This window comes from Equus asinus, chromosome 24 (assembly GCF_041296235.1).
Source record: "Equus asinus isolate D_3611 breed Donkey chromosome 24, EquAss-T2T_v2, whole genome shotgun sequence".
Classification (NCBI taxonomy): Eukaryota; Metazoa; Chordata; class Mammalia; order Perissodactyla; family Equidae; genus Equus; species Equus asinus.
Genome location: NC_091813.1, coordinates 24753923 through 24780564, shown reverse-complemented (window position 1 = coordinate 24780564; position 26642 = coordinate 24753923). Strand labels below are relative to the sequence as shown.

The following is a 26642-nucleotide window of genomic DNA, read 5'->3' as shown; positions in this document are numbered from 1 at the left end:
ATTGCCACTTTGTGAATGGAACAGATTTTCTTTTAAAACTTTGTTGAACTGTTCTGTGTGTCTTGTGCATGAACATTATGAGATTTCATGATGGCAATTAGGGAGAAAATGGAACTTTTAAAATTGCAATGTTTACTCACTATATTGGTAAATATAACTCATTTATTTTAACTGCCGTGTAGCAGTCCATTGTAAGAATAAACCATACGTTTTTTGATCCACTCCCTTAAGGACAGGTTGTTTCCACTTTTTCTTTCTTTTAGCTATTTTATTGAAGTCATAATGGTTTATAACATTGTGTAATTTCAGGTGTACATTATTATGTTATCAGTTTCTGTATAGACTGCATCGTGCTCACCATCAATAGTCTAGTTTTTATCTGTCACCATATATATGTGCCACTTTACCTCTTTTGCCCACCTCCCACCCCCCATCCCCTCTGGGAACCACTAATCTATTCTCTTTATCCATGTGTTTGTTTATCTTCCACATATGAGTGAAACCATGCAGTATTTGTCTTTCTCTGTCTGGCTTATTTTGCTTAAGATCATACCCTCAAGGTTTATCCAAGTTGTTGCAAATTGGATGAGTTTGTCTTTTATTACAGCTGAGTAGTATTTCATTGTGTATTTATATACCACATCTTCTTTATCCATTGTGTATCTATACATCACATCTTCTTTATCCATCATCACTTGAGGGGCATTTGGGTTGCTTCCACATCTTGGCTATTGCAATTAATGCTGCAATGAACACAGGGGTGCATAAGTCTCTGTATTTTGATTTCACGTTCTTTGGATAAACACCCAGCAGTGGAATAGCTAGATTCTATGATATTTCTATTTTTAATTTTTTGAGAAATCTCCATACTGTTTTCCATAGTGGCCGTACCAGTTTGCACTCCCACCAGCAGTGTATGAGTGTTCCCTTTTCTCCACGTCCTCTCCAACATTTGTCATTTTTGTCTTGCTAATTATAGCCATTCTGATGGGTGTGAGGTGATATCTCACTGTAGTTTTGACTTGCATTTCCCTAATAATTAGTGATGTTGACCATCTTTTCATGTGCCTGTTGCCCATCTGTGGATCTTCTTCGGAAAAATGTTTGTCCATATCCTCTGCCCATTTTTTGCTTGGATTGTTTGTTTTTGTTGTTGAAATGTATATATTTTGGAAATTAACCCCCTTGTCGGATACATGGCTTGCAAACATTTTATGCCAGTTGGTGGGCTGTCTTTTCATTTCATTCATGGTTTCCTTTGCCTTGCAGAAGCTTTTTAGTCTCAGGTAGTCCCATTTGTTGATTTTTTCTTTTGTTTCCCTTGCCTGACTAGACATGGTATTCAAAAAGATGCTGCTAAGAAGAATGTCAGAGTGTACTGCCTGTATTTTCTTCTAGGACTTTAATGGTTTCAGGTCTTACATTCAAGTCTTTAATCCATTTTGAGTTAATTCTTGTGTATGGTTTAAGATAATGGTCTACTTTCATTCTTTTGCATGTAGCTGTCCAGTTTTCCCAACACCATTTATTGAAGAGACTTTCCTTTCTTGATTGCATGTTTTTGGCCTCTTTATCAAAGATTAGCTGTCCATACATGTGTGATTTTATTTCTGGGTTTTCAATTCTGTTCCATTGATTTGTGTGTCTGTTTTCCTGCCACTACCATGCAGTTTTGATTACTCTAGCTTTGTAGTATACTTTGAATTCAGGGATTGTGAGGTATCCAGCTTTGTTCTTTTTTCTCAGGATTGCTTTGGCTATTCACTGTCTTTTGTTGTTCCATATAAACACTAGGATTTGCTGTTCTATTTCCATGAAGAATGTCATCGGGATTCTCATTGGGATTGCATAGAATCTGTAGATTGCTTTCAGTAATGGACACTTCTACTATGTTTCTTCTTCCAACCCATGAGCATGGAATATCTCCCCATTTCTTTATGTCTTCTTCAATTTCTTTCAATAATGTCTTATAGTTTTCTGTGTAGAGGTCTTTCACCTCCTTGGTTATGTTTATTCCTAGATATTTTATTCTTTGTGTTGCAACTGTAAATGGGATTGTACTCTTGACTTCTCTTTCTGCTAGTTCATTATAAGTGATTTTTGTAAGTTGATTTTGTACCCTGCAACTTTGCTGTGGTTTTTTTTTTATTATTTCTAATAGTTTTCTAGTGGATTCTATATGGTTTTCTTTATATACAGAATCATGTCATCCTCAAACACCAAGAGTTTTACTTCTTCCTGTCCTATTTGGATACCTTTTATTTCTTTCTCTTGCCTAATTGCTCTGGCCAAAACTTCCAGTACTATGTTGAATAGGAGTGGTGAGAGTGGGCACCCTTGTCTTGTTCCTGTTCTCAGAGGGATGGCTTTCAGTTTTTCCCCATAAGGTATGATGTTGGCTATGGGTTTGTCATATATGGCCCTTATTATGTTGAGGTGCTTTCTTCTATGCCCATTTTTTTTTGGGTTTTCTTTTTTATCACAAATGGATGTTGGATCTTGTCAAATGATTTCTCTGCATCTATTGAGGTGATCATGTGCTTTTTATTCCTTATTTTGTTAATGTGGTGTATCACATTGATTGATTTGCGGATGTTGAACCATCCCTGAATTCCTGGTATAAATCCCACTTGGTCATGGTGTATGATCCTTTTAATGTATTGCTGTATTTGATTTGCCAATATTTTGTTGAGGATTTTTTCATCTATGTTCATCAGCAAAATTGGCCTGTAATTTTCCTTCTTTGTGTTGTCCTTGTCTGGTTTTGGTATCGGGGTAATTTTGGCCTCATAGAATGAGTCAGGAAGTATTCTATCTTCTTCAATTTTTCAGAATAGTTTGAGAAGGACAGGTAGTAAATCTTCTTTGAATGTTTGGTAGAATTCTCCAGAGAAGCCATCTGGTCCTGAACTTTTTTTTAGGGGGGTAAGTTTTTGATTGCTGTTTCTCTCTCTCTACTTGTGATTGATCCATTCAGACTCTCTACTTCTTCTAGATTCAGTTTTGGGAGCTTGTATAGTCTAAGAATGTATCCATTTCTTCTAGGTTATCCAATTTGTTGGCATATAGTTTTTCAGAGTATTCTCTTATAATCCTTTGTATTTCTGTGGTACCTGCTGTAATTTTTCCTTTTTTTTCTTTTGCTGAGGAAGATTCATCCTGAGCCAACATCTATTGCCAATCTTCCTCTTTTTGCTTGAGGAAGATTCGCCCTGAACTAACATCTCTGCAAATCTTCCTCTATTTTGTATGTGGGTCGCCACCACAGCATGGCTGCTGACAAGGCATGTAGGTTCACATCCTCGAACTGAACTGGGGCTGTCAAAGCGGAGCACACCAAACTTAACCACAAGGCCACTGGACTGGGCCCCTCCTCTTTAATTTTTAATTTTATTTATTTGCACCTTCTCTCTTCTTTCCTTAGTGAGTCTGGCTAAGGGTTTGTCAATTTTGTCTGTCTTCTCAAAGAACGAGCTCTTAGTTGCCTTGATCCTTTCTATTGTCTTAGTCTCTATTTCACTTATTTCTGGTCTATTGCTTATTATTTCCCTCCTTCTGCTGACTTTGGGCTTTGTTTGTTTTTCTTTTTCTACTTCTGTTAGGTGTAGTTTATGATTATTAATTTAAATTTTTTCTCGTTCATTGAGGTAGGCCTGTGTTGCTATAAATTTCCCTCTTAGCACCACTTTTGCTGCATTCCATAAGAGTTGGTATGTTGTCTTTTCATTTTCATTTGTCTCCAGGTATTTTTTTATTTCTCCTTTGACTTCTTCATGGATCCAATGGTTGTTCAGTAGCATGTTGTTTAATCTCCACATATTTGTGCCTTTCCCAGCCTTTTTCTTGTAGCTGATTTCTAATTTCATAGCATTGTGTTCAGAAAAGTTGCTTGGTATGATTTCAATCTTCTTAAATTTATTGAGGCTTGCCTTGTTTCCCAACATATGATTTATCTTTGAGAATGTTCCATGTGCACTTAATAAAAATGTATATTCTGCTGTTTTTGTACAGAATGTTCTACCTATACCTATTAAGTCCACCTGGTCTAGTGTTTCATTTAAGGCCACTATTTCCTTGTTGACCTTCTGTCTGGATGATCTTTCCATTGATGTAAGTGGAGTGTTGAGGTCCCCTACTATTATTGTGTTGCTGTCAATTTCTCCCTTTAGGTCTGTTAGTAGTTGCTTTATATACTTTGGTGCTTCTAGGTGTGGTATGTGGGACGCTGCCTCAGCGTGGTTTGATGAGCAGTGCCATGTTGGTGCCCAGGATTCGAACCAATGAAACACTAGGCTGCCTGCAGTGGAGCATGTGAACTTAACCACTCGGCCATGGGGCCAGCCCCTCTCATTGTCTTTTTTATTTTATCTTGAAGTCTACTTTGTCTGATATAAGTATGGCAACCCCTACTTTCTTTTGTTTGGCATTTACTTGGAGTATCATCTTCCATCTGTTCACTCTGAACTTGTGCTTATCTTTAGAGCTGAGATGCACTTCCTGGAGACAGCATATTGTTGGGTCTTGTTTCTTAATCCATCCTGCCACTCTGTGTCTTTTGATTGGAGAATTCAATCCATTTATATTTAGAGTGATTATTGATATATGAGGGCTTAATACTGCCATTTTATCTTTTTTTCCTGGCTGTTCTATATTTCCATTGTTTCTTTTCCCTTCTTTTTCAGACTGCCATTTCAATTTGGTGGTTTTCTGTGATGGTTTTCTCAGTTTTCTCTTTATTTATCAATCGTGGCTCTGCTCTGATTTTTTGTTTAGTGGTTACTATAAGATGAGACAGTCCATTTTCTGATAGTCTCTTATGTCCATTACCCTAAGCAGGTTCCATCCTTTTCTCTTCCCCTTCTGAGTTACTGTTGTCACTATTCTGTTTTGTCTTGTGAGTTTGTAACTAAATCAAAGCATTTATAGTTGTTTTTGATGCTTTCTTTCCTTTACCTTTTATAATTGTTTGCTAACCTGTTCTGATAGAGGGCTGCAGTTTTCTGATTTTGTCTGTCTATTTATCTCCTTGCTCAAAGCTTTGTAAACCTTTGCCTTTTTGTTACAGGTTGGAGGGCTTCCTTCATTGTTTCTTGTAAGTGAGGTCTAGTGGTGATGATCTCCCTCACCTTTTGTTTATCTGGGAAAGCCTTCATTTCTCCATCATATCCGAAGGATAGTTTCACTGGATAGAGTATTCTTGGCTGAAAGTTTTTGTCTTTCAGTATTTTGAATCTATCATTCCATTCTCTCCTAGCCTGTAAGATTCCTGCTGAGAACTCTGCTGAAAGCCTGATATGAGTTCCTTTGTAGGTTATTTTCTTCTGCCTTCTTGCCCTTAATATTTTCTCTTCATCACTGACTTTTGCCAGTTTTAATATTATATGCCTTGGAGAAGGTTTTTTTGCATTGAAATAATTAGGAATTCTATTGACTTCACATACTTGTAACTCTAGTTTCTTCCCCAGGTTTGGGAATTTTTCAGCTATTATTTCTGTGAACAAGCTCTTTGCTCTTTTCTCCCTCCCACCTCCCTCTTGAATACCTATAATCCTTATATTGCTTTTGCTAATTAAATCAGATATTTCTCAAAGAATTTCTTAATTTTTTACCATTTTAGTTTTCTTTCCTCCTCCACCTGAAGCATTTCTATATTTCTATCCTCCAATGCACTAGTTTTGTCCTCCATAATATCAGCTCTATTTTTTGTGGGTTCTAGATTTTTATCTAATTAATTGTGTTCTTCATATCCAGAATTTCTGTTTGGCTTTTTTTGAGGGGGTTTCAATCTCTCTGGAGAACTATTCCTTCTGCTCACTAACTTTATTCCTGAGCTCACTGAACTGTCTTTCTGAGTTTTCTTGTAACTCCCTGAGTTTCTTTATGACAAGTATTTTGAATTATCTGTCGTTTGGATTGTAAATTTCTGAGACTTCAGGATTGGTTTCTGGAGACTTGTCTTTTTCCTTCTGCTCTGAAGTGTTGCTGTAGTTCTTCATGGTGTTTGATGAATCAATACTTTGCTGGCACATTTGCGGTAGTATCATGTTCAGATTCCAACTGCCACTACTAGAGGGAAGCAGGAGCTGTGTTTTCTGATCCCATTCCCTATGCTGGTAGTTATGGCTGTTTTGTGTTTGTACAGGCTGGCTGCAGCCATTCTGCAGGTTGTGCTCACAAGGGCAGGGCCTCTGCACTGGGCAGGCAGGTTGTGCCCCATAGGCTGGGCCTCTGTGCTCAGTGGATGGGTCACTCTCGCGCAAGTGGGGCCCCTGCTCTTGGCAGGGGACAGGCTGAGCTACTGCACTAGGTGGGTGGGGCACTTGTGCAGAGACTGAGCCACCACTTGGTACATCCTGCAATCTGCTGTGCTCCACAGGTGGAGTGCCTTCTGAGCCGGCGAGGCGCCTTCCTAACTGCGCTGTACTGGTGGGCAGGTGCCTTTGCTGGGGCTGAGCCACCACTCCGTCAGTTTTTTGAGCTGCTGTGCTCCGTGGGCAGGGCACCTTCTGAGCAGGTGGGGTGCCTTCTCACCTGCACTGTGATCAGTGGACAGGCGCCTTCACCAGGGCTGAGCCACCACCACTCGGCGTAGAGCATTGCCACTGGTGCGGCCACTGCAGCATGGTGGATGCTCTCACAGGCCAGGCTACAGCTGCCAGAGAAGTCACACAGGCCAGGCTACAGCTGCCAGAGAAGTCACACAGGCCAGGCTGCCCCCAACTCCTCCTACAGAAGTGCCTGCCACTGTGTGAAGATCCATGACCTAGCTCACTGCCACCGGGAAGCGAGAGGAGTGTGCTCACCTAGGTTCTACTGCATCCTAGGGATCCAGTCTACCCACCTTCAGAGGCACGGCTGTATGGATCTCTCAGATGTTCTGTTGTGCTGTGCAGGGAATCTTCTGCTGGTTAATGAGCATCCCATTTAGTTGTAACTTAGAAGGGAGAGAAAAAGGGAACAACTCACTCTGCCATGATACTGATGTCACTGGTCGACAGTGGAACTTTTTGAAGTCTCTTTTTATTGCAAATCTGCTAAGGAGATTAACTATTTGGTCTGTCAAACGACAGCTATAATTGAATTAGAAAGGGGGGATTTCATAGCCTCAGCTTTGTTTGCAGAGGACTGTAAAATTACCAGTGAATTTGACATAAAGGAATTTCAAGAAAAGGAAGATTTTTTAAAGAACAAAAAACATGACAGAAAGAAATATTAATAGTTAAGACTTTATGCTACATGGCCAGGCCCTGTTCACATATTAACTCATTTAATCCTTAGAATGCTATGAGGTTGGTTGCCTTTATCTGTTCTTTTCATAGACGAGAAAACTGAGGCACTAGCAAGTACCAGAGCTGGGGTTTAAACAATCATAGTGAGGCTTCAGTATCCAGGGCCTTAACCACCCTGCCAAACTGCTTCTGATGTAAACACCTAGTAGAGATGGGTATCGTTCAACAACTCACTAGTTTTCTCACAGGGTTCTAGAGTACCAAGTAACAAGGCCCTGGTCCTCCTCAAGAAGCTGACAGAGCATACAGGGAGAGAGCAAGACCTAAGCACATCCATCCATCTGTCCATCCATCCCTCCATCCATCCATAAAACATGTGGGAACCACAGAGAGGGATGTGTGTGAGACAGCCCAGCAAAGATGCAGGCACACCCTGCTCATTAAGGATTGAAGGGGCTCAGAGAGCAAGCTTCACCTCCATGGTGCTAGTGAGGAGAAACTCAGAGGGAAATAACATCAATTGTATAAACAGATTAGGGGATGAAAACATGAGGGCTGAGGCAGTCGAAAATGTCCCAAGTGAAGACAGGAGGCTTAAACATGATATTAAAAGAAAAACAAAGGAAAGAAGAATTGATTTAAGAGCAATGTAGTACACATGATACTGAAGAAGAGAATTTCTTTTTAGTCCACAGAAATCAATTATAATAACATCAAAAAACCATTTGTCAGAAATCTGCAACACATGTATTTAGCTAGTCATTTACACACTAGCTCATCCTGTTAAGGATGGGAAGTCACAGTGCACCCTATAATCTACGGATTAGGGGAGAGCCTGGTCTATTATACAATGGGACTCAAATGCCAATCACTCAGGGAGACTCAACAACAACCTTAACAGGGAGGATTATAAATTACATTTGGTTTGGCTGATACATTTCTGGAGTTGTGGACCATTTCTGGTGACGGGCTGTGCTCCACCTTCCCAGTCCTGGGCCAAGGCATGTTGGCCCTGGCAGGTGAATGTGGTGTCTGATTGAATGACAGAAAAGATCCTGGGGGTCCAACCCAGCTCACTTGCACTTCAATATCTGTTGAATGATTGAATGAATGAGTACTGAACAGACAGCATTTCATATTTTCCATGGCAGATGAAAACATCTACAAACTCTCCATACATGCAAAATACACATATCCATGTTACATTTAGAATTACCTGCTCAACTAATTAGGGTTCAGGTGGGTTTAACTACATCTCTGAGAGGCTAGAGGGCTCCAGCTAATGTCTGGATTGTATAGAGAACCAATTATTCAAGTGAGAAAAGGAGGTGTCAAGAGAATTTTTTAATTCTAGTAATGTGGTTGAAGAAAATAGACATGGAGGGAATTTACAGAACATTCAGACGTACCCTTAAATGAAGTCGGGAAAGCTGCCAGGTTCTTTCCAATTTTCAGTGAAGAAAACCAGATGCTAGGACAAGGACAAGACAAGCTAAGAAGCTGCCTTTGTTTCCTGCCTCTGTGCCTGAGGCCAGTCTCACCCAGCCCAGCTCTGGTGTGGACCTCAGCCCGGAAAACAGGAAGCAGGAGGGTGGTGGCCACAGCCAGGATGGGGTAGGTGCTGTCCACATCCCTGAAGCTTGGGGATCCAACTCCCCAGACCCTCGCAGCTTCCGAGGCCTGAGCTCTGGAATGACTACCAACATTCTTTGTCTTTTACAAAATATCACTGCCATCAGGCTATCTCAAGCTTCCCAAAGTAGCACTGCTAACCTGTCTTCCTTGAACATGGCTTTGCTATCGAAGAAAAAGTAATTCTGAGAGTTTCCTTGATATGAGAGACTTTGCAAGCACTTGCATACAAGGTGACTTCTCTTTGTATAGGGATTCTTTTTGGAGTGGAGAGGAAACACGCTCACTGTCAATTTGGGCATATACAGTACATGTGGGGACCTGAAGTTGTGTCTCCTGCAGCCCAGATCTTTAGCTCTAGAATCCTCACGCACAGGTGTTGGAATTTCAGTCATTTTTGCTTTGCTTATGCTCCCTCCTTCATGGGTCTTACCCAGCCTCTCTATGTGATTAGGAAGGGCTCAAAGGAGCATCGCCCCTCTATCTACTGCACAGTAAGTTTCAGCCTGGCAGGTCTGGTTCACTGTCTGCAGCACTTAGACCAGACCTGGCACATGGTAGGGCTTGCTGAATGTTTGAGGACTGAATGAATAAATGAGCCTCAAAGACTTGAACAGGCTTGAAACTGGGCTCATCGCCCTCCCATTCCTCAGGCCATCATTCTGTTACTAAGAGAGGAGCTCTCCATCCAAAATCCTGGGCACCTTTTGGTTTGGAAACAGTGGCTGACTAGAGGGGACCTGGGAGAAGACCCAAGTCATCTCTTCACAAAGAAATAGCTGGCATGAAAGGAACTGTGAGGAGGAAATAACAGAGCTGTCAGGCCAACAGACTTGCGTGTAAAATTAAGTCCCGGGACAAATCAAGTTATATTGGCAGATTAGAGGCAAGACAGAGGGCTGGGCGGGGGCTGAGATGCTGAGAAGTGACATGCACAGATGGCCCTCTCCAACTCTCCCATCTTCTAGACAGGAACGTGCTGCCCAAACTCACGTAGCTAATGAGTTGAAAGAGGCAAGCAGCAAAACCCGGCTGTCCCGACGTCCCATATGAATCTCTTTCCACTGCCCCATCTGCCACGGCCCCCCAGGGTCCAACTACGTCCAGTAAGCCCAGGAAAAGCCTTTTGATTGCATCTCTGTGCTCCAATAGCAGGCTTCAGCTGTCAGCAGGTAAGCTTAAGCAGGAGAATTCGCTCTCCTGTGTAGTGGTGTCAAATCCTGCTGACTCTCCACGTGCCCCCAGATTGAACCCTTAGTCATCTTTGATCACACCCCCTCCCGAGCCACCCCTGCCGGCAGAAGGTGAGCACGGCCCACACTGACTGACCCCTTACAACAGGCCGGCACTGTGCTAAGCACTTTATAGGTGTTGTCATCTCCTTTAAACCTCATGGGAAGAAGACTACCATTACACCCACCTTCACATGTGGGAACGGAGGCTTGACGAGATTAAACAACCTGCTCACACAGTCCACAGATTCTAAATGTCACAGAGGGGACTTGACCCCACACAGAGTCATGCCCGAGTTCACCCTCTTAGCCCTACGCCATACTGCCTGCCCACTGAAACTGGGTCCTGTGGAGTCAGCCTTTCTATCCCCCTTATCACAGTTCAGTCATTGGCCTCTCACGCCCACACCACTACCCAGCCTCTTCTCCCAACCTCTTCCCCTTCCCATCCATTTCTGCTCATCTTCCAAAACCGTGATTTTCCTATGATGCTGAGAGGATTTTCCTCACGTCAACCAGTTCTCCAGTTCTCTGTGGTTACCAACTGGGTGTCCAACAATTCAATTCAATTCTGACACTGTCTATCCGGAGTGAGCATCAGATCTCACAAGTGAAGGGCTCGGTGCTGACAAATAGAAATGGCAAGCAATAGGATATATGTGAGTATATGAAGAAGCCATTTGGTGTAAACCTAATTCGGCCTGACCTTGTCTTTCCAAAAGGGCCTGACCATGGCCGTTGAGCATGCATTGTATATCTGCTTTAGACATTTCCTATGGCAAGAACAAAGGCCCTTGAGATAAAGGTGCAACTTCCCTTCCCCTCCCAATGTTGGCAATTCCTTGATTAAGCATCTTTCCTTAGGCTAGGAACTGACTGCTGCGCTCACCTGTGACCACCCAGCTCAAGACAACAGACTTGCTTCCTGCTATGCCCGCCAAGATAACAGATCCACTACCTGCTGTGTCCATCAAACGCTGTGCTGACAGGGCAATCTTGTGACTATTGTGGGAGGGACATTTGAATCATATGTGAAACATCCTCTTTGAGGGTATATAACCACTCTGTATACCACCGCATCTTTGGAGTGCTCCATTCCTTTGTGGAAGGACTCTCTCAGGCCATGGTCCTCACATTCTAGCTGAGGATAAACTCTCCCAAATTTTCATTTATAGGTTGGCTATGGATTATTTTCATCGACAGTGCCACAAGGCTGCCCCCTACTTCAGATACCAGTTGCAAGTCCTGGGCCACCTGCACTTCTGACCGATCAGCCATAACTTGGGGGTTCCCACCATCCCCTCTACAGGTTTGATAATTCGCTAGAACGACTCACAGAACTCAGGAAGGGATTTTATTAAGGTCAATTATCTTATTAGCATAGAAAAGACACTCATCACTGGGGAGATTCCAAGGGTTTGGGGAGCTGTTTGCCAGGAACTGGGGACAAAGATGAAATATTTATTTTTTATTACACCACACTTGCCCTCTACTCAGAAACCTCTGTGGCTCCCCACGACAACAGGGGAGAGCCCAAACTTTTCATGGCGGCCTTTAAGCGGTACACAACCTCATCTCCCATGATTCCTGCCACCTGGCTCTGGTCCAGGTTGGGCCATCTTGCAGATTCCTGCCTCTGCACCTTTGCTCCGTCCTCTTGGCCCTTCCCTGAATTGAAACGTTTCACTGAGTCGAAATGGAATGAAAATCCTTCTTAGGATGCCATTTGTTTAGAGACGTGAGGAAGCTGAGAGATGAGCTGGTTCAAACCTCCTGTTTTATAGACGAGGAACCAGTGACCCAGAGAGGTGAATGTCACGGCCTCAGATTACAGACTAATTCTCTCTCAGAAGGCAGAGAGAACAATGCCAATCTCTGAACTTCTGGTGATGAGTGCTGGGTAGGATAAGCTTCAAAGTAATAAACTCTTTTGTACGCCTTCAAAAGCACAAACCACAAGGCAAAAAATAAAAAAGATTAATTTGATTATAGCAAATGAAGGATTTCTGTTCAACAAAAGACACTATGGACAAAGTTAACAGACATAACATAATCAGAAGATATCTGCATTGTCTAAAATTGATCACAGACCAATGCCTAGAACTCCTGAAAATTAAGAAAAACACAGCAAAAGAAGTTTTAAAAAAAAGAGCAAAGGACGTGAACATGCAATTTGGGAAGAGGAAACCCAAAAAGTTAACAAACATCTCAAACTCACTAGTTATTAGAAAAATACAAGATCAAACAAGAAAATGTTATTTTGCACCTACCGCAAAGCTGGATAATACCGGGGAGGACATGGGGGTTCACGCTGTGTGGGTGTGAGTGGGAGCGCAGAGGCTCTGGGAAAGCAATCAGGTAGTCCTTTGTCCAAGTGCGTGCCCCATCCCTGTGACCAGCAATTCTGCCCTTGGGGATGAGTCCCAAAGACATCCTCACGTGTGGGACCTACAGGGGGCACGATGCACAGTACACATACATGGTAGACACAGAGTGGCATGGAGAAATTGTAAAAACACCAGTTTGGGACAAAAGTAAGAAACAGAATGAGCTGAGTAACACGACGTGTTACATAATTTAAAAATACAAGCACTGGGTGGGCCCAGTGGCGCAGCAGTTAAGTTCGCACGTTCTGCCCAGGGTTCGCCGGTTTGGATTCCAGGTGCCAAACTCTGCACCACTTATCAAGCCATGCTGTGGCAGGCATCCCACACATAAAACAGAGGAAGATAGGCAGGGATGTTAGCTCAGGGCCAATCTTCCTCAGCAAAAAGAGGAGGATTGGCGGCAGATATTAGCTCAAGGCTAATCCTCCTAAAAAAAAAAAGCACCTAAAACAATAATAAAGTTTCTGCAGTACACACAGAAACAAAACATCAACATCACGCACATTAGCATGGTTGCCTGCATGGAAAGAGGGGAATGTGACAAAGGAGATCTGACTAATGGTCCCTGGGGGAGTTCAAGGCAGGGCCATGGTCTACGCCGGGCTGGCCCCTGGCTCAGGCCGCTGGGAGCAATTTGCTGAGGTCAATAAGGCTGCAGGCTTTTGGACAGAAAGTGGTTCAGGGCCCAGGGCCTCAGGCGCAGGGCCTGCCCGAAACAGGCCGCCCTTCTGTACTGAAGCTGTCTTCCTCACAGCCCACGTCGACGGGAAGCGTCCCCTCTCTGGGAATGAATCCCCTTGGATTCTGTGCTTTGGGGGATTTCATACGTCCACTCAGTGAGTAAACACTAAGAACAGTTTAGGCAGCGCGGCTGAGCAGTAAGAGTCAGATAAACTGACGGCCGCAAAACCAGGCCTTCCCTTCCTCACAACCTTTTTTTTTGGCAGGGCGCTCAGGGCGAACCTTCACTGACCACTTACTACGAGCCGGCAGGGTGCTAGGGAATTTTACACGCATCGCATGTATGGCTCACAAAAATCCTACACGGTGGGCTGGGCGTGATCCCCCCTATTGTACAGTTCAGGAACACGAGGCTCAGAGAAAGCAAGCTGGCCAAGCTCATGCTGTGAGGGCATCCAGGCTGTCCTCCTGGTGCCTCAGGGGACACGACACCAGTCCATCTAGACAGCTATACCAACCAGTACTTTTTTTTTCTTTAAAGATTGGCACCTGAGCTAACATCTGTTGCCAATCTTCTTTTTTTTTTTTCTTCTTCTCCCCAAAGCCCCTGGGTACATAGTTGTATCTTCTAGTTGTGAGTGCCTCTGGTTGTGGCATGTGGGACACTGCCTCAGCATGGCTGGATGAGCGGTGCCATGTCAGGGTCCCACCAGCAAAACCCTGGGCCACCAAAGTGGAGAGTGCAAACTCAACCACTTGGCCACGGGGCTGGCTGCCCAACTAGCACTTTCGACATCCTCCCTCAGGGTTTCCTGCCAGCAGCTGGGTCTGGGGGTCTCCAGGCTTGCCTCTCAGAAGGACCCCACAGCAATCCTTGGGACATGCAGGGCTAGAAAGCCTGGACCTCCTCAGAGGCTAGTGCTCCTGGAGCTAAGCTAGATTCTAGCAGTTTCCTCTTTGCCCTCTACACTCTCGAGTCCTTAGATGTGGCTCCTCTAACCAGGTCTAGTTTCTGGAGAACTGGAGATACCCCTCCACAGCTGTTTTCCACTGTGATGTGACTCTCCAGCTTCCTGTGATTCAAGACGCGGCGGGTGGATGGGTGTAGTGGGGGAAGCTTTATAGCAGAACAGCAGTGAATTCCAGGAGAGGGGGCTAACATAAGCAAAAAGTGAACAATCTCCGTACAACAAGAGGGCAGAGCGCTAGCACACGCTAAAGTATTACAAGCACGATGATTTCATGCAGGTCAAGTCATGTTTGTCAAACCCCAGAACTACAGAGATGCTATCAGGAGCATGGCCATCAGCCTCACCACTGGCTCTCCGCCCTCTCTTTACCTTCTGCCAGCTATATATAATTAGCCTATTTTTTCCTCGGGTCTCAGGCCAATTATTTTGAGTAAAATTTAAAAGAAAGTAATTCCATCCAACAAAAAGTATAGTTAACATTCCTGGGGGTGATGGGCTGTAACTTGTAGCTGATCAGCCTCCCCGGGAGTCCTGTCAGAAACCTCTGATGCGATGATTAACGCCATGAGCTCAATTGGACTTCAAGAGGAAAATATCATTATTAGGAAAAACTAAGAATTCTCCATTTTTTTTTTCCTACCAAAAGGATTTTATATAACCGTGGAGAAAAGGATGTCGCAAAAAGAAAAGTTTACAAAGTTGTGGTGTATTGAAGTCGAAACAAACATGGAAGGTTTATTCTACTCTTCTGGGAAGAAACGGAAACGTAGGTAGGCTAGTAACAATTCAATTAATAGGTACTCCGCCAGCAGAGGCCGGCCGCCAGCGAGCCCAGCAGATGAACTCTGGGGCTTAGGGATCTGTTTGAATCGCTGCTGCTTTCAGCAGCCCTGATACCCTTAAAACCAACAATCGGAAGGGAGAGGAGCTCTCTGCCCCTCTCTCATCTCTCTAAAATGAGCTTTCTTGTCGGGGGAAAATACCAAACAGCTCTACTCTTTTACCATTTCCTGTCCTCCTCCCTCCAACTTTCCAGCGGAAAAAATGCGGCAGTGTGCTTTGCTGACCTCTACTCTCTTCCCACACCAAGGGCCTCTCTACTCTCTTCCCACACCAAGGGCCTCGTCAACCCTTCGTATCCTGGCCGGGACCACGCATCTTCCTTTCACACACGTGGCTCTCTGATTTCCCTGGACTCCTGCTCTGTTCTTCCTCCTCCGAAACTCCTAGGATTTTTTGTCCCCGGTTTCTCTACAAAATCCCTTTACTTTAGGCTTTTACACAGGATTAAACTTGGGTGGTGGTTTGATTTAAAAAAGCAAACAAACCATATATATGTTTTGGTCACACTTATTTATTACTCTGTAACCCCTCTCTGCTCCTTTTCTAGAATTTAGTTGAACAAAAAGGCATCGCCTTTATCAGAGCAATTGGAAGCTTGAACTTAAACTCTTGCACATGTTTTAAGAGCCTCTCATCTCTTAAGTCGGACTCTCTTCCTAAATCTCTGCTGCCAAACTGATTTTATTGAAATCCTTTCAAACCCCACTCTTTCTACATTCTGGTCCTCTCTGGAACCTGCTTTCATTTTTTAAACCTATACAGTAGTGTCTGGTAATAAGAAGAACTCACACTTACAGAGTCCATACTGTGTGTCAGACAACCCTCTGAGGGTAGACATAATTACTGTTCCCATTTGATAGGGGCTGGAAGTAAGGCAGAGACAGAGGAAGTAACCTACACACAGAAGGTGGTTGAACCCCGCCAGTCTACCCCAACGCTGTGAGCTGATTAAGCATGCACCAGCTCTGGGGTCAAAGGGATCTGGTGTCCATTCTTATCTTTGGGAGCTGATGACCTGGATAATGTACTGATCCTCTTTGACCCAGAGTTTCTCTTCCGATAAGATAGAGATAAAGCATTCTTCTAAAGACAGAGCAGTGAACGAGAGAGATGCCCGACAGGTCTACTTCGGTCCCTGGCACTGGATAATTGCCAACGCTCCCACGCATCCCAGTTGAACCCCCTAGTAGGCAGGGCTGGGTCCCGCTCTTCTAAACACCCCATCTCACAGTAGGGGCCCCACGACATCAGTCTGTTTAGGACAAATCACCCAAGGGACTTCTGTGTCTGCATCCACCTGGCACACTGGCCAGAGTCTGGCTTTCTCCCCACATCACTGTGCGCCCGGGTCCTAGACTTGCCACCCCGTGCCATGCCATTGACTGCTCCTTCACCCCGGTTCTCTCTCGGTTCGGGGACTCCTCCCGCCGGGGCTCCCGCGCCTCCCGGCAGCCGCCCTCTTACCATGGCATCGTAGCGCAGGGCGTTCATGAAGTGCACCACCTCGGCGCCCTCGTACACGGTGAACCAGAGGGTGCCCTGGTACTGGTCGCCCGCGTCGAGCAGTAGCACGTGGGGCTCGGCTCGGCGGATCTCCTGCACCTTGGTGAAGAGGCGCGCCACGCCGCCCACGCAGCGGCTGGCGTTGACACACTTGCTCGAGTCCTCGCTGGTCTGCTCCAGCCGGCTGTGCACGTCGTTGGTGTGCAGGATGGTGAGCTCCCAGGCGCCGGCCGCCGGCCACAGCAGCGCGCCCAGCGCCAGGAGCCGCAGCGCTGGCTCTCGGGCGGCTCGGGGACACATGGCTGCGCCGCGTGGAGCGGGCGCAACTGCAGGCGGGCCGGGCGAGTGGCGGCGGGTACGCTCGCGCGGCGGACGCCCGAGATACGCGCCCTGGCCGGCAGGCGGGGCGGGGCGGAGCCGGGACCGGGACGCGCCCTCCTGTTGTCCGGAGGCCGGCTCCACGGCCAGGCGCATGCCTGCGCGGTCACCCGATCTGACCCTGGCACCCCGGGCGCTGCGGCGCGGCTGGCGGCTGGCGGCAGACGGCTGGCGCCCGCTCCCTGCAAGAACAGTGCGGAGGTTGTTCCCAGCGGGGAGCGGCCACCGGCCACGATTCCAGCCCGAGCGCGGAGCCTGGGCGCCCGCGACCCCACGGCCGGGGGCTGCTGTTTCTTGGCGCGAGGGAGGAGTCGAAGGGTCCACCCCGTGGGTGGGGCCTCGCTGCTTCTCGCCTCTTTTGAGGCACTAATCTTTCCCAAGAAGAATGCGTGATTTGTGTTGGGCTTGTGGTTGCGCGAGCTCATCACTTGAAAGAGAGAAAGAGGGAAAAGAGAGGAGGTGGAAAGAAAGATGGGCGAATGAGAGGGAGACAGGAATAGAGAGAGGCGCACTCTGCTCTTTGGGCTGTGGAGCCGAAGACGCCTTTGAGATGTGGCCGACTGCTGTCTTTCCAGTTTGAGAACGCACCAAGTATACGTTGTTTCGATGCAGAACCTCAGAAGCTAAGAAATCGTTCGAAGCCAGTCCTGCATTTACTCACGATTAAAACCTTAGCGATAAAACAGCAGCGGTGCTGTTGTTGCTCATGGAAACTCAAACGGACCCTGCGGAGTAAAATCAGCAGCTATGAGAACGTGATGATGCCTTCTGTTGCTTTTCTAGGCATTTTTTCTCTCAGTCCTATTTTTGAGGTTTTAGCGTTTGAAGGATGGGGTCTTTGTGTGTGTGTGTGTGGGGGGGTGTGTTTTGAGGCAAAGCTTTTGGCAGGGAAGGCAATAACAGAAATGTGGAGTACAATAAACGAATCATCGTTATAATCGAATGTGAAATTGCTGCAGGCTTTCCCTCTGTGTAACGGGGTGATTCCCGAGTGCTGCCGGTCATCCAGCAGGTTTGAGAAGGGAAGGAGAAGCGATTAGTTTGGAGTCCCTATCAGGTGTCCCATGATTTGTGCTTTCCAGAACAGCACACGTAGTCCTCACAGTTCTCCAAAATGCATCGTCAGTCCGGTTACTTTTTTTTTTTTTTTAAGCTTTTTGGGATGAAATATACATAACAAAACTTACCACTTAACCATTTTGAAGTGGACAGTTTAGTGCATTAAGTATGTTCTCATCACCGCCAACCACCTCCAGAACTTTTTCATCTTCCCAAACTGAAACTCTGTACCATAAAGCAGCAGCTGCCCTCAGTCCTCAGCAACCACCGTTCTGCTCTCTGTCTCGATGAACCTGACGACACAAGGTGGCTCATAAAAGTGGAATCATATAATACTTGTCCTTTTGTGACTGATTTATTTCACTTATCATAATGTCCTTGTCAACAAAAAATAATCCATAACCAATCTATAAATGAAAATTTGGGTGAGTTTATTCTGAGCTTAAATCTGAGGATTATAACCCGGGTGAGTCTTTCCACAAAGGAACAGAGCACTCCAAAGAAGCGGGGGTACACAGGGTGGTTATATACCCTCAAAGAGGATGTTTCACATATGATTGAAATGTCCCTTTTACAATAGTCACGAAGCTGCTCTGTCAGCACAGTGATTGATGGAAACGCAGATAGGTCTGCTGTCTCAGTGAACCCCGTGGGGTGGCAGGTGTGTTGCCTCGGGCTGGGCGGTCACAGATGAGCGCTGCAATCGGTTCCCAGCCTAAGGAAAGATGCTTAATCTTTAAGGAGATGCCAACGTTGGGAGGGGGAGAGAAGTTGCACCTTTATCTCAAGGGCCTTTGCTCATGCCATAGGGAATCTCTAAAGCAGATATACAATGCATGCTCAACGGCCTCCGTCAGGCCCTTTTGGAAAGACAAGGTCAGGCCGAATTAGGTTTACACAAAATGGCTTCCTCATATACTCCAATATAGCCTATTACTTGCCATTTTTGTCATCCTCAAGGTTCATCTGTGTAGTAGCATGTGTCAGAATTTCCTTCCTTTTTAAGGCTGAATAATATTCCGTTGTATGTATATACCACATCTTTTTTATCCATTCATCCGTTGATGGACACGGGCTGTTTCCATCTTTTGGCTGTTGTGAATAATGCTGCTATGAACACGGTGTACAAATATCTGTTCAAGTCCCTGCTTTCAGTTGTTTTGCGTCTATACTCAGAAGTGGAATTGCAGGATCGTATGGTGGTTCCATGTTTAATTTTTTTGAGGAACTGCCATACTTTCCTCTATAATGGCTGAGCCGTTTTCCATTCCCACTGGCAATGCACAAAGGGTTCAATTTCTCCACATCCTAGCCAGTACTTATTTTCTCTTTTTTTGCTAAAAACCATCCTAAGAGGTTTGAAGTGGTTTCTCATTGTGGTTTAATTTACATTTCCCTCATGATTAGTGATGTTGAGCATCTTTTCATGTGCTTATTGGCTATTTATCTATCTTACTTAGAGAAATGTCCATTCAAGTCCTTTGCCCATATTTTAATGGGATTATTTTGTTGTTTTTGAGTTGTAGGAGCCTTTATATAGTCTAGATATTAATCCCTTATAGAAATATGATTTGCAAATATTTTCTCCCATTCCACGAGTTACGTTTTCATTCTGTTGATAGTGCCCTTTGAAGCACAAAGTTTTATATTTTGATGAAATTTGATGTAACTATTTTTTCTTTTGTTGCCTGTGCTTTTAGTGTCGTATCTGAGAAATCACTGCCAAATCCAATATCAGGTATCCTTTCTTTTATATTTTTTCTGAGTTTTAGCTCTTAGGTTTAGGTCTTTGATCCATTTGGAGTTAATTTTTGTATATGGTGTAAAATGAAAGTGCAAATTCATTCTTTTGCATGTGGATATCCAGTTTTCCCAGCACTAATTGTAGAAAAGACTGTCCTTGCTAGCCCTGTTTTAAAGATGTGTGCTTTAAGGCTTAAATTGTGTACTAATCAGGATTCTCCAGAGAAATAGAACCAATATCAGATATACGCATGTAAGAGATTTACCATGAGGTATAGTCTCCTGTGACTATAGAGGCTAAGAAGTCCCACGATCTGCCATCTGCAAACTGGAGATCCAGGAAATCCGCTAGTGTCGTTGGAAGTCCTAAGAGTCAGAGAGCCAGTGGCACAGATTCCAGTTTGCGTCTGATGGCCTGAGAACGAGGAACACTGAGGACAGGAAAAGATCGATGTTACAGCTCAGCAGTCAGGCAGAGAGCGAGTTCAACCTTCCTCTCCCTTTTTATTCTGTTCAGGCCCTCAGTGGATTGGATGATGGCCACCCACATTGGGAAGGGCCATCTGCTTTCCTCAGTCCACCAATTCAAATGCTAATCTCTTCCAGAAATGCCCTCACAAATCCACTGAGAAATGCTGCTCAACCAGTTATCTAGGCATCCTGTGGGCTGGTCAAATTGACACATAAAATTAACCATCATAGAGAGTGTAAATCATTTGTCCAGGAAAGTCCGTACAGATTGGGAGCAGCAGAGCCTGGGGTCATACAAGACCGGTTCCTCTGGAACACCCTCTAATCCTTACCCTGCCAGATTTTGTCCTGCCCACCTTTCAGCACCCTGCTAGAAGCAGGTAGAGAAACTGGTAGTTTTCTTTTTTAACTTAAAGTAATTTTAGAGTTACAGAAGAGTTGAAAGGTAGTACAGAGACTTCCGGCATACCCCTCACCCACCTTCCCCTAATGTTAACAGCGTATGTAACCATCAAAGCGAAAAAATCTACATTGAATTGGGACTATTAACTATACTACTGGTTTTGTTTGGATTTCACCAGTTATACCACCAATATGCTTTTTCTGTTCCAGAATCCAATCCAGGTACCACCCTGCATCTGCTTGTCGTGTATCTTTAGCCTCCTCTAATCTGTGGCAATTTCTCGGTCTTTTTTTTTTTGTCTTTCATGACCTTGACACTTTTGAAGAGTACTGGTTTTTGTATACCGTCCCTCAGGTTGGGTTTGTCTGATGTTTTCTCATTGTTAGACCAAGGTTATGGATTTTTAGGGAGAATGTCACAGAGGTGAGGTGTGTCCTCATCATATTCATATCTGGGGATATGTGGCATCAACGTGACTCACCACTGATCACTGGGGAACTGATGATTTGTTGTTTCTTGCTTTTTACACCTGGGCCACTGCATTAGCTTCCAAAATTCCTGTCCTGAGGATGCTACCAGACTTCTGCTTCAGCATCATTCCTCTGTTGCTCATTCGCACGCAGATCTAAAATGGCTTTGTTTGTTTATTGGATCAAATTCAAACTTCCCAATCTGGTCTTTTTAAACATTCACCTTATTCAGCCAACTTTACTTTCCACTGTCCCTCCCACGTTGATGCTTCTTTCCTTCCCTCCACACCGCCATTCTCGTCCTGCCATCAGGCCAAGGGCCAGGCTGCCTTTAGGTTCCAGTTCAAGTGTGACTATGCCAGGCAGCAGTGAGCTTTCTCTTCTCTGCATTCCCAATCTATTCCTACACTCTCACTTTCAGTGGGTTTTACTTTTCCCCCCAGGTTTTAATGTGTATATCTTGTCTTCCCTTGAAGTGCTATTCAAGTAGCACTAACTCAAAAATTTTCTTTAGAGACAGTGAGTGATAATGCAAAAGAAGGATTTCAGCAGCTGATAATGCTGTGGATAAGGCTGGGCTACATGTCCAAAGAAAGCTGCAAAGCCACTAGGGTCATAGGTATTCCGTATCAATTAGAAAGTAAAGATAGACTTAATGAATTTCTCCTACAAAGAAGGTAGCTCTATATACAAATCAGGGCTCATTTATTGTTTCGTCAGTTAATTAGGCTTAAGAAAGTAGTAGAGAAAATGTTAGTAATGCAGAATAAACTTAAAAGTGTGTAGTGTCAGTAGCCATTACGTTGGGAATAGCACAAAAAATTGAGGAAATGTTCTTTCAGTATTTGAAATTATCTGATTCAGCAAAGAGCTCTCTCACTGCTGCCCAATAGTGTTTGCTTTGCCTGCTTCATGATTATGCCAATCACTGAGATGACGAGTTTGCAGCAGAGAAAGGGTTTACTCACAAGGCAGCCAAATGAGGAGATGGGAAAATAAATCTCAAATCTGCCTCCCTGATAAATGGGGATTAGGGGTGTTTATTGGATAAAGGGGCAGGGCAGTTGGAAGTGTGGGAATAGATGCTCGGAGGTAAGGAGAAGTGAGGTAATTGATGATCTGGGCAAGTGTGGTCAAGCTTCCTGGCTCTTCACAGGACACATGTACACAAAATGGTGGTGTTACCGTGATCTGAGGGTGGAGTTTTCAGCTCCTTAATGTCAAAGGGTCACCTATTTGTCATCGGCACAAGCCCAGCTGATGAGTTGAGGGTCTTAACCACCTGAACTGGGCAAGGAGTCAACCCGTAGTTCCTGAAAAACTCAAGCACTCGTTACCATGGTGACCCAAGTGTCAGAGATGTGATTTGTCAAGTGGTTTTTGGTAATGTGTTATCTAACTCCTTTTGCAAACAGACAACTAACTGAGTACAGTTAAAGAAAATTGGCCCGCAGTTTCATCACATCATTGACAAACAGCCCATGTAGTGCTGAAGCTAAAAAAAGTTTTAATTTAATGAATATAGTTTGTAATAAGGTGAGAAATACTTCAACAGTCAATCACATGTCAGATTTCATAACTAAATTTATTGAAACATAAATTGAGGTGAGAGAGTGATGTCAGCATCATGGCAGAGTCAGTACTTCCCTTTGTGTCTCCCCTCTAAGTTACAACTAAATGGACATTCATTAACCAGCAGAGGATTCCATGCACAGCATGACAGAGCATCTGAGAGGTCCACACAGCCGTGCATCTGAAAGTGGGTGCACGGGATCCCCAGGAGGCAGTAGAAATAGATGAGCACACTCTTCTCCCTCCCCATCAGCAGTGAGCCAGGTCAAGGATTCTCACACAGTGGCTGACACGACTGTAAGAGGAGGCAGGAGTAGCCCAACTCATATGAATACTTTGGGAGTTGTAGCCTGGCCTGTGAGAGCACACACTGTGTGCTGGTGGCCCTGTCGCTGGGAATGCTCTACACTGAGTGATGGTGGTATGGCCCCCACAAAGGTACCCACCTGCCAAGCGCAGTGAGGCGAAAAGTCACCCTGCCAGCAGAGGACAACAGCCCACAGGACAACCAAGTGGCAGCTCAGCTTCCACATAAGCACCCCTCCCACCTAGCGCAGCAGCTCAGCTGGTCCCCTGCTGAGTGCAGCAGCCCTGCCCACATGAGAGTGATCCATCCCCAGCATAGAGGCCCCACCTATTGTGTGTGACCTGCTCACCCAGCACAGAGGCTCTGCCCAGGTGAGTGCAACCTGCAGAGTGGATGCAGCCAGCCTGTGCAAATGCAGAGCAGCCCTACCCACGCAACTTCTAGCAGATGGGGTGGGATCAGAAAACACAGTTCCTGTACCCACCCCTAGCAGTGGCAGGTGGAATCTGAGAGCTCAAACTACCACACATGTGCTGGCAAAGGATCAATTCATCAAACTCCATGAAGAACTACAGTAACACTTCGGAGCAGAAGGAAAATGACAAATCTCCAGAAACCAATCCTGAAGTCGCAGAAATTTATAACCTAAATAAGACAGAATTCAAAATAGCTGTCATAAAGAAACTCAATGAGTTACAAGAAATCTCAGACAGTTCAGTGAACTCAGGAATAAAATTAATGAGCAGAAGGACTACTTCAACAGAGACTGAAACTCTTTTAAACAAACAAACAAACAAACAGAAATTCCGTATATGAAGAACAGAATTAACAAGATAAAAGTCTAGAAACCATAAAAAATAGAGCTGATATTATGGAGGACAGAATTAGTGAATTGGAGGATAGAAATATAGAAATGCTTCAGGTAGAGGAGGAGAGAGAACTAAGATTTTCAAAAAATGAAGAAATACTTTGATAAATATCTGATTCAGTCAGGAAAAGCAATATAAGGATTATAGGTATTCAAGAGGGAGAAGAGAAGGAGAAAGAAGCAGAGAGCTTGTTCAAAGACATAATAGCTTCCCAAACCTGGGGAAGAAAGTGGACTTGGAAGTACCTGAAGCCAATAAAACTCCATTTGCATCAATGGAAAAGACCTTCTCTAAGACATATAACACTAAAACTGGCAAAAGTCAATGACAAAGAAAAAATAATAAGGGTGGCAAAGCAGAGGAAAATAACCTACAAAGGAACCTCTCAGCAGAAACCTTAGAGGCAAGGAGAGAATGGAATAATATATTCAAAATACTGAAAGACAAAAACTTTCAGCCAAGAATACTCTATCCAGTGAAACTGTCTTTGAAATAAGATGGAGAAATAAAAGCTTCCCAAGTTAAACAAAAGCTGAGGGATTTCATCACCACTAGACCTCACTTACAAGAAATGATGAAGGAAGCCCTCCTACCTGTAACAAAAAGGCAAAGGTTTACAAAGCTTTGAGCAAGGAGATAAATAGACAGACAAAATCAGAAAACTGCAGCCCTCTATCAGGACAGGTTAGCAAACATATAATCATAACATAAAAGGTAAAGGAAGGAAAGCATCAAAAATAACTGTGAACACTTTGATGTAGTCACAAACTCACAATACAAAACAGAATAATTTGTGACAGCAGTAACTCAGAAGGGAAAGAGGAGAGGGGTGGAACCTGCTTAGGCTAATGGAGATAAGAGACCATCAGAAAATGGACTGTCTCATCTATGAGATCTTTTACGCAAACTTCATGGTGATCATTAAACAAAAAATCAGAGCAGAGTCACAAATCACAAATAAAGAGAAAACTGAGAAAACCACCAAACTGAAATGACAGTCAGAAATACATGGGAAAAGAAACAATGGAAACATAGAACATCTGGAAAACAATAGATATAATGACAGTATTAAGCCCTCATATATCAGTAATCACTCTAAATGCAAATGGATTGAATTCTCCAATCAAAAGACACAGAGTGGCAGGATGGACTAGGAAATAAGACCCAAAAATATGCTGCCTCCAGGAAACACATCTCAGCTCTGAAGACAAAAATAGGCTGAGGGTGAAGGGATGGAAGATGATACTCCAAGCAATGGCAAGCAAGTGAAAACAGGTGTTCCCATACTTATATCAGACAAAGCAGACTTCAATAAAAAAAAGACAATGAGAGACAAAAGGGGCAGTATATATGATAAAAGGGACGTTCCACAAAGAGGACATAACACTTATGAATATTTGTGCACCTAACACAGGAGCACCAAAGTATATAAAGCAACTACTAACAGACCTAAAGAGAGAAATTGACAGCAACACAATAATAGTAGGAGACCTCAACACCCCACTTACATCAATGGAAAGATCATCCAGACAGAAGGTCAACAAGGAAACAGTGGCCTTAAATGAAACACTAGCCTAGATGGACTTAATAGATGTATACAGAACATTCCATCCAAAACAGCAGAATACACATTCTTCTCAAGTGCACACGGAACATTCTCAAAGATAAACCATATGTTGGGAAACAAGGCAAACCTCAATAAATTTAAGAAGATTGAAATCATATCAAGCGTCTTTTCTGACCACATTGCTATGAAACTAGAAATCAGCTACAAGAAAAAGGCTGGGAAAGGCACAAATATGTAGAGATTAAAGAACATGTTCCTGAACAAACATTGGATCAGTGAAGAAATCAAAGGAGAAATCAAAAAATTCCTGAGGACAAATGAAAATGAAAACACAACATACCAACTCATGGGATAAAGCAAAAGTGGTATAAGAGGGAAATTTATAGACATACAGGCCCACTTCAATAAACAAGAAAAACCTCAAATAAGTAATCTTAAACTACACCTAATAGAGCTAGGAAAAGAAGCACAATCAAAGCCCAAAGTCAGCAGTAGGAGGAAAATAATAAAAACTAGAGCAGAAATAAATGAAATAAAGACAAAAAAAATAGAAAGAATCATGAAACTAAGAGCTGGCTTTTTGAGGAGATAAGCAAAATTGACAAATCCTTAGCCAGACTCACTAAGAAATGAATAGAGAAAGTGCAAAGAAATAAAATTAAAAACAAAAGAGGAGTAATTACAACAGATACCACAAAAATACAAAGGCTTATGAGAGAATACTGTGAAGAACTATATGCCAACTGAAGAAATGGATAAATTCTTAGACTCATACAACCTCCCAAAACTGAATCAAGAAATAGAGAATCTGAATAGACCTATCACAAGTAAAGAGATTGAAATACAAATCAAAAACCTCCCAAAAAATAAAAGTCCGGGACCAGATGGCTTCTCTGGAGAATTATACCAAACAGTCAAAGAAGAGTTAATATCTAACCTTCTCAAAGTATTCTGAAAAATTGAAGAAGATGGGACACTTCCTGACTCATTCTGTGAGGGCAATATTACCCAGATCCCAAAGCCAGACAAGGACAACACAAAGAAGAAAATTACAGGCCAATATTGCTGATAAACATAGATGAAAAAATCCTCAACAGGGGCCAGCCCCATGGCTGAGTGGTTAAGTTTGCATGCTCTGCTGCAGCGGCCCAGGGTTTCCCTAGTTCAGATCCTGGGTGTGGACATGGCACCACTCATCAGGCCACGTTGAGGCGGCATCCCACATGCCACAACTAGAAAGACCTGCAACTAAGATATACAACTATGTACGGGGGAGGTGTGGGGAGATAAAGCAGGAAAAAACAAAAGATTGGCAACAGTTGTTA

The 26642-nt window shown here is 44.0% G+C and overlaps 1 protein-coding gene across 1 annotated transcript in view; it reads right to left on the bottom strand.

The window, feature by feature from the left end:
• NT5E (5'-nucleotidase ecto) overlaps positions 1–17149 on the bottom strand; it is a 59276-nt gene extending 42127 nt beyond the window's left edge. Inside the window, exon 1 of the mRNA XM_014838078.3 lies at positions 16440–17149. Coding sequence (XP_014693564.2) covers positions 16440–16952 — 513 coding nt within the window. The 5' untranslated portion in view covers positions 16953–17149. The remainder of the gene's footprint in view (positions 1–16439) is intronic.
• Between the last annotated feature and the right edge of the window lie 9493 nt (positions 17150–26642).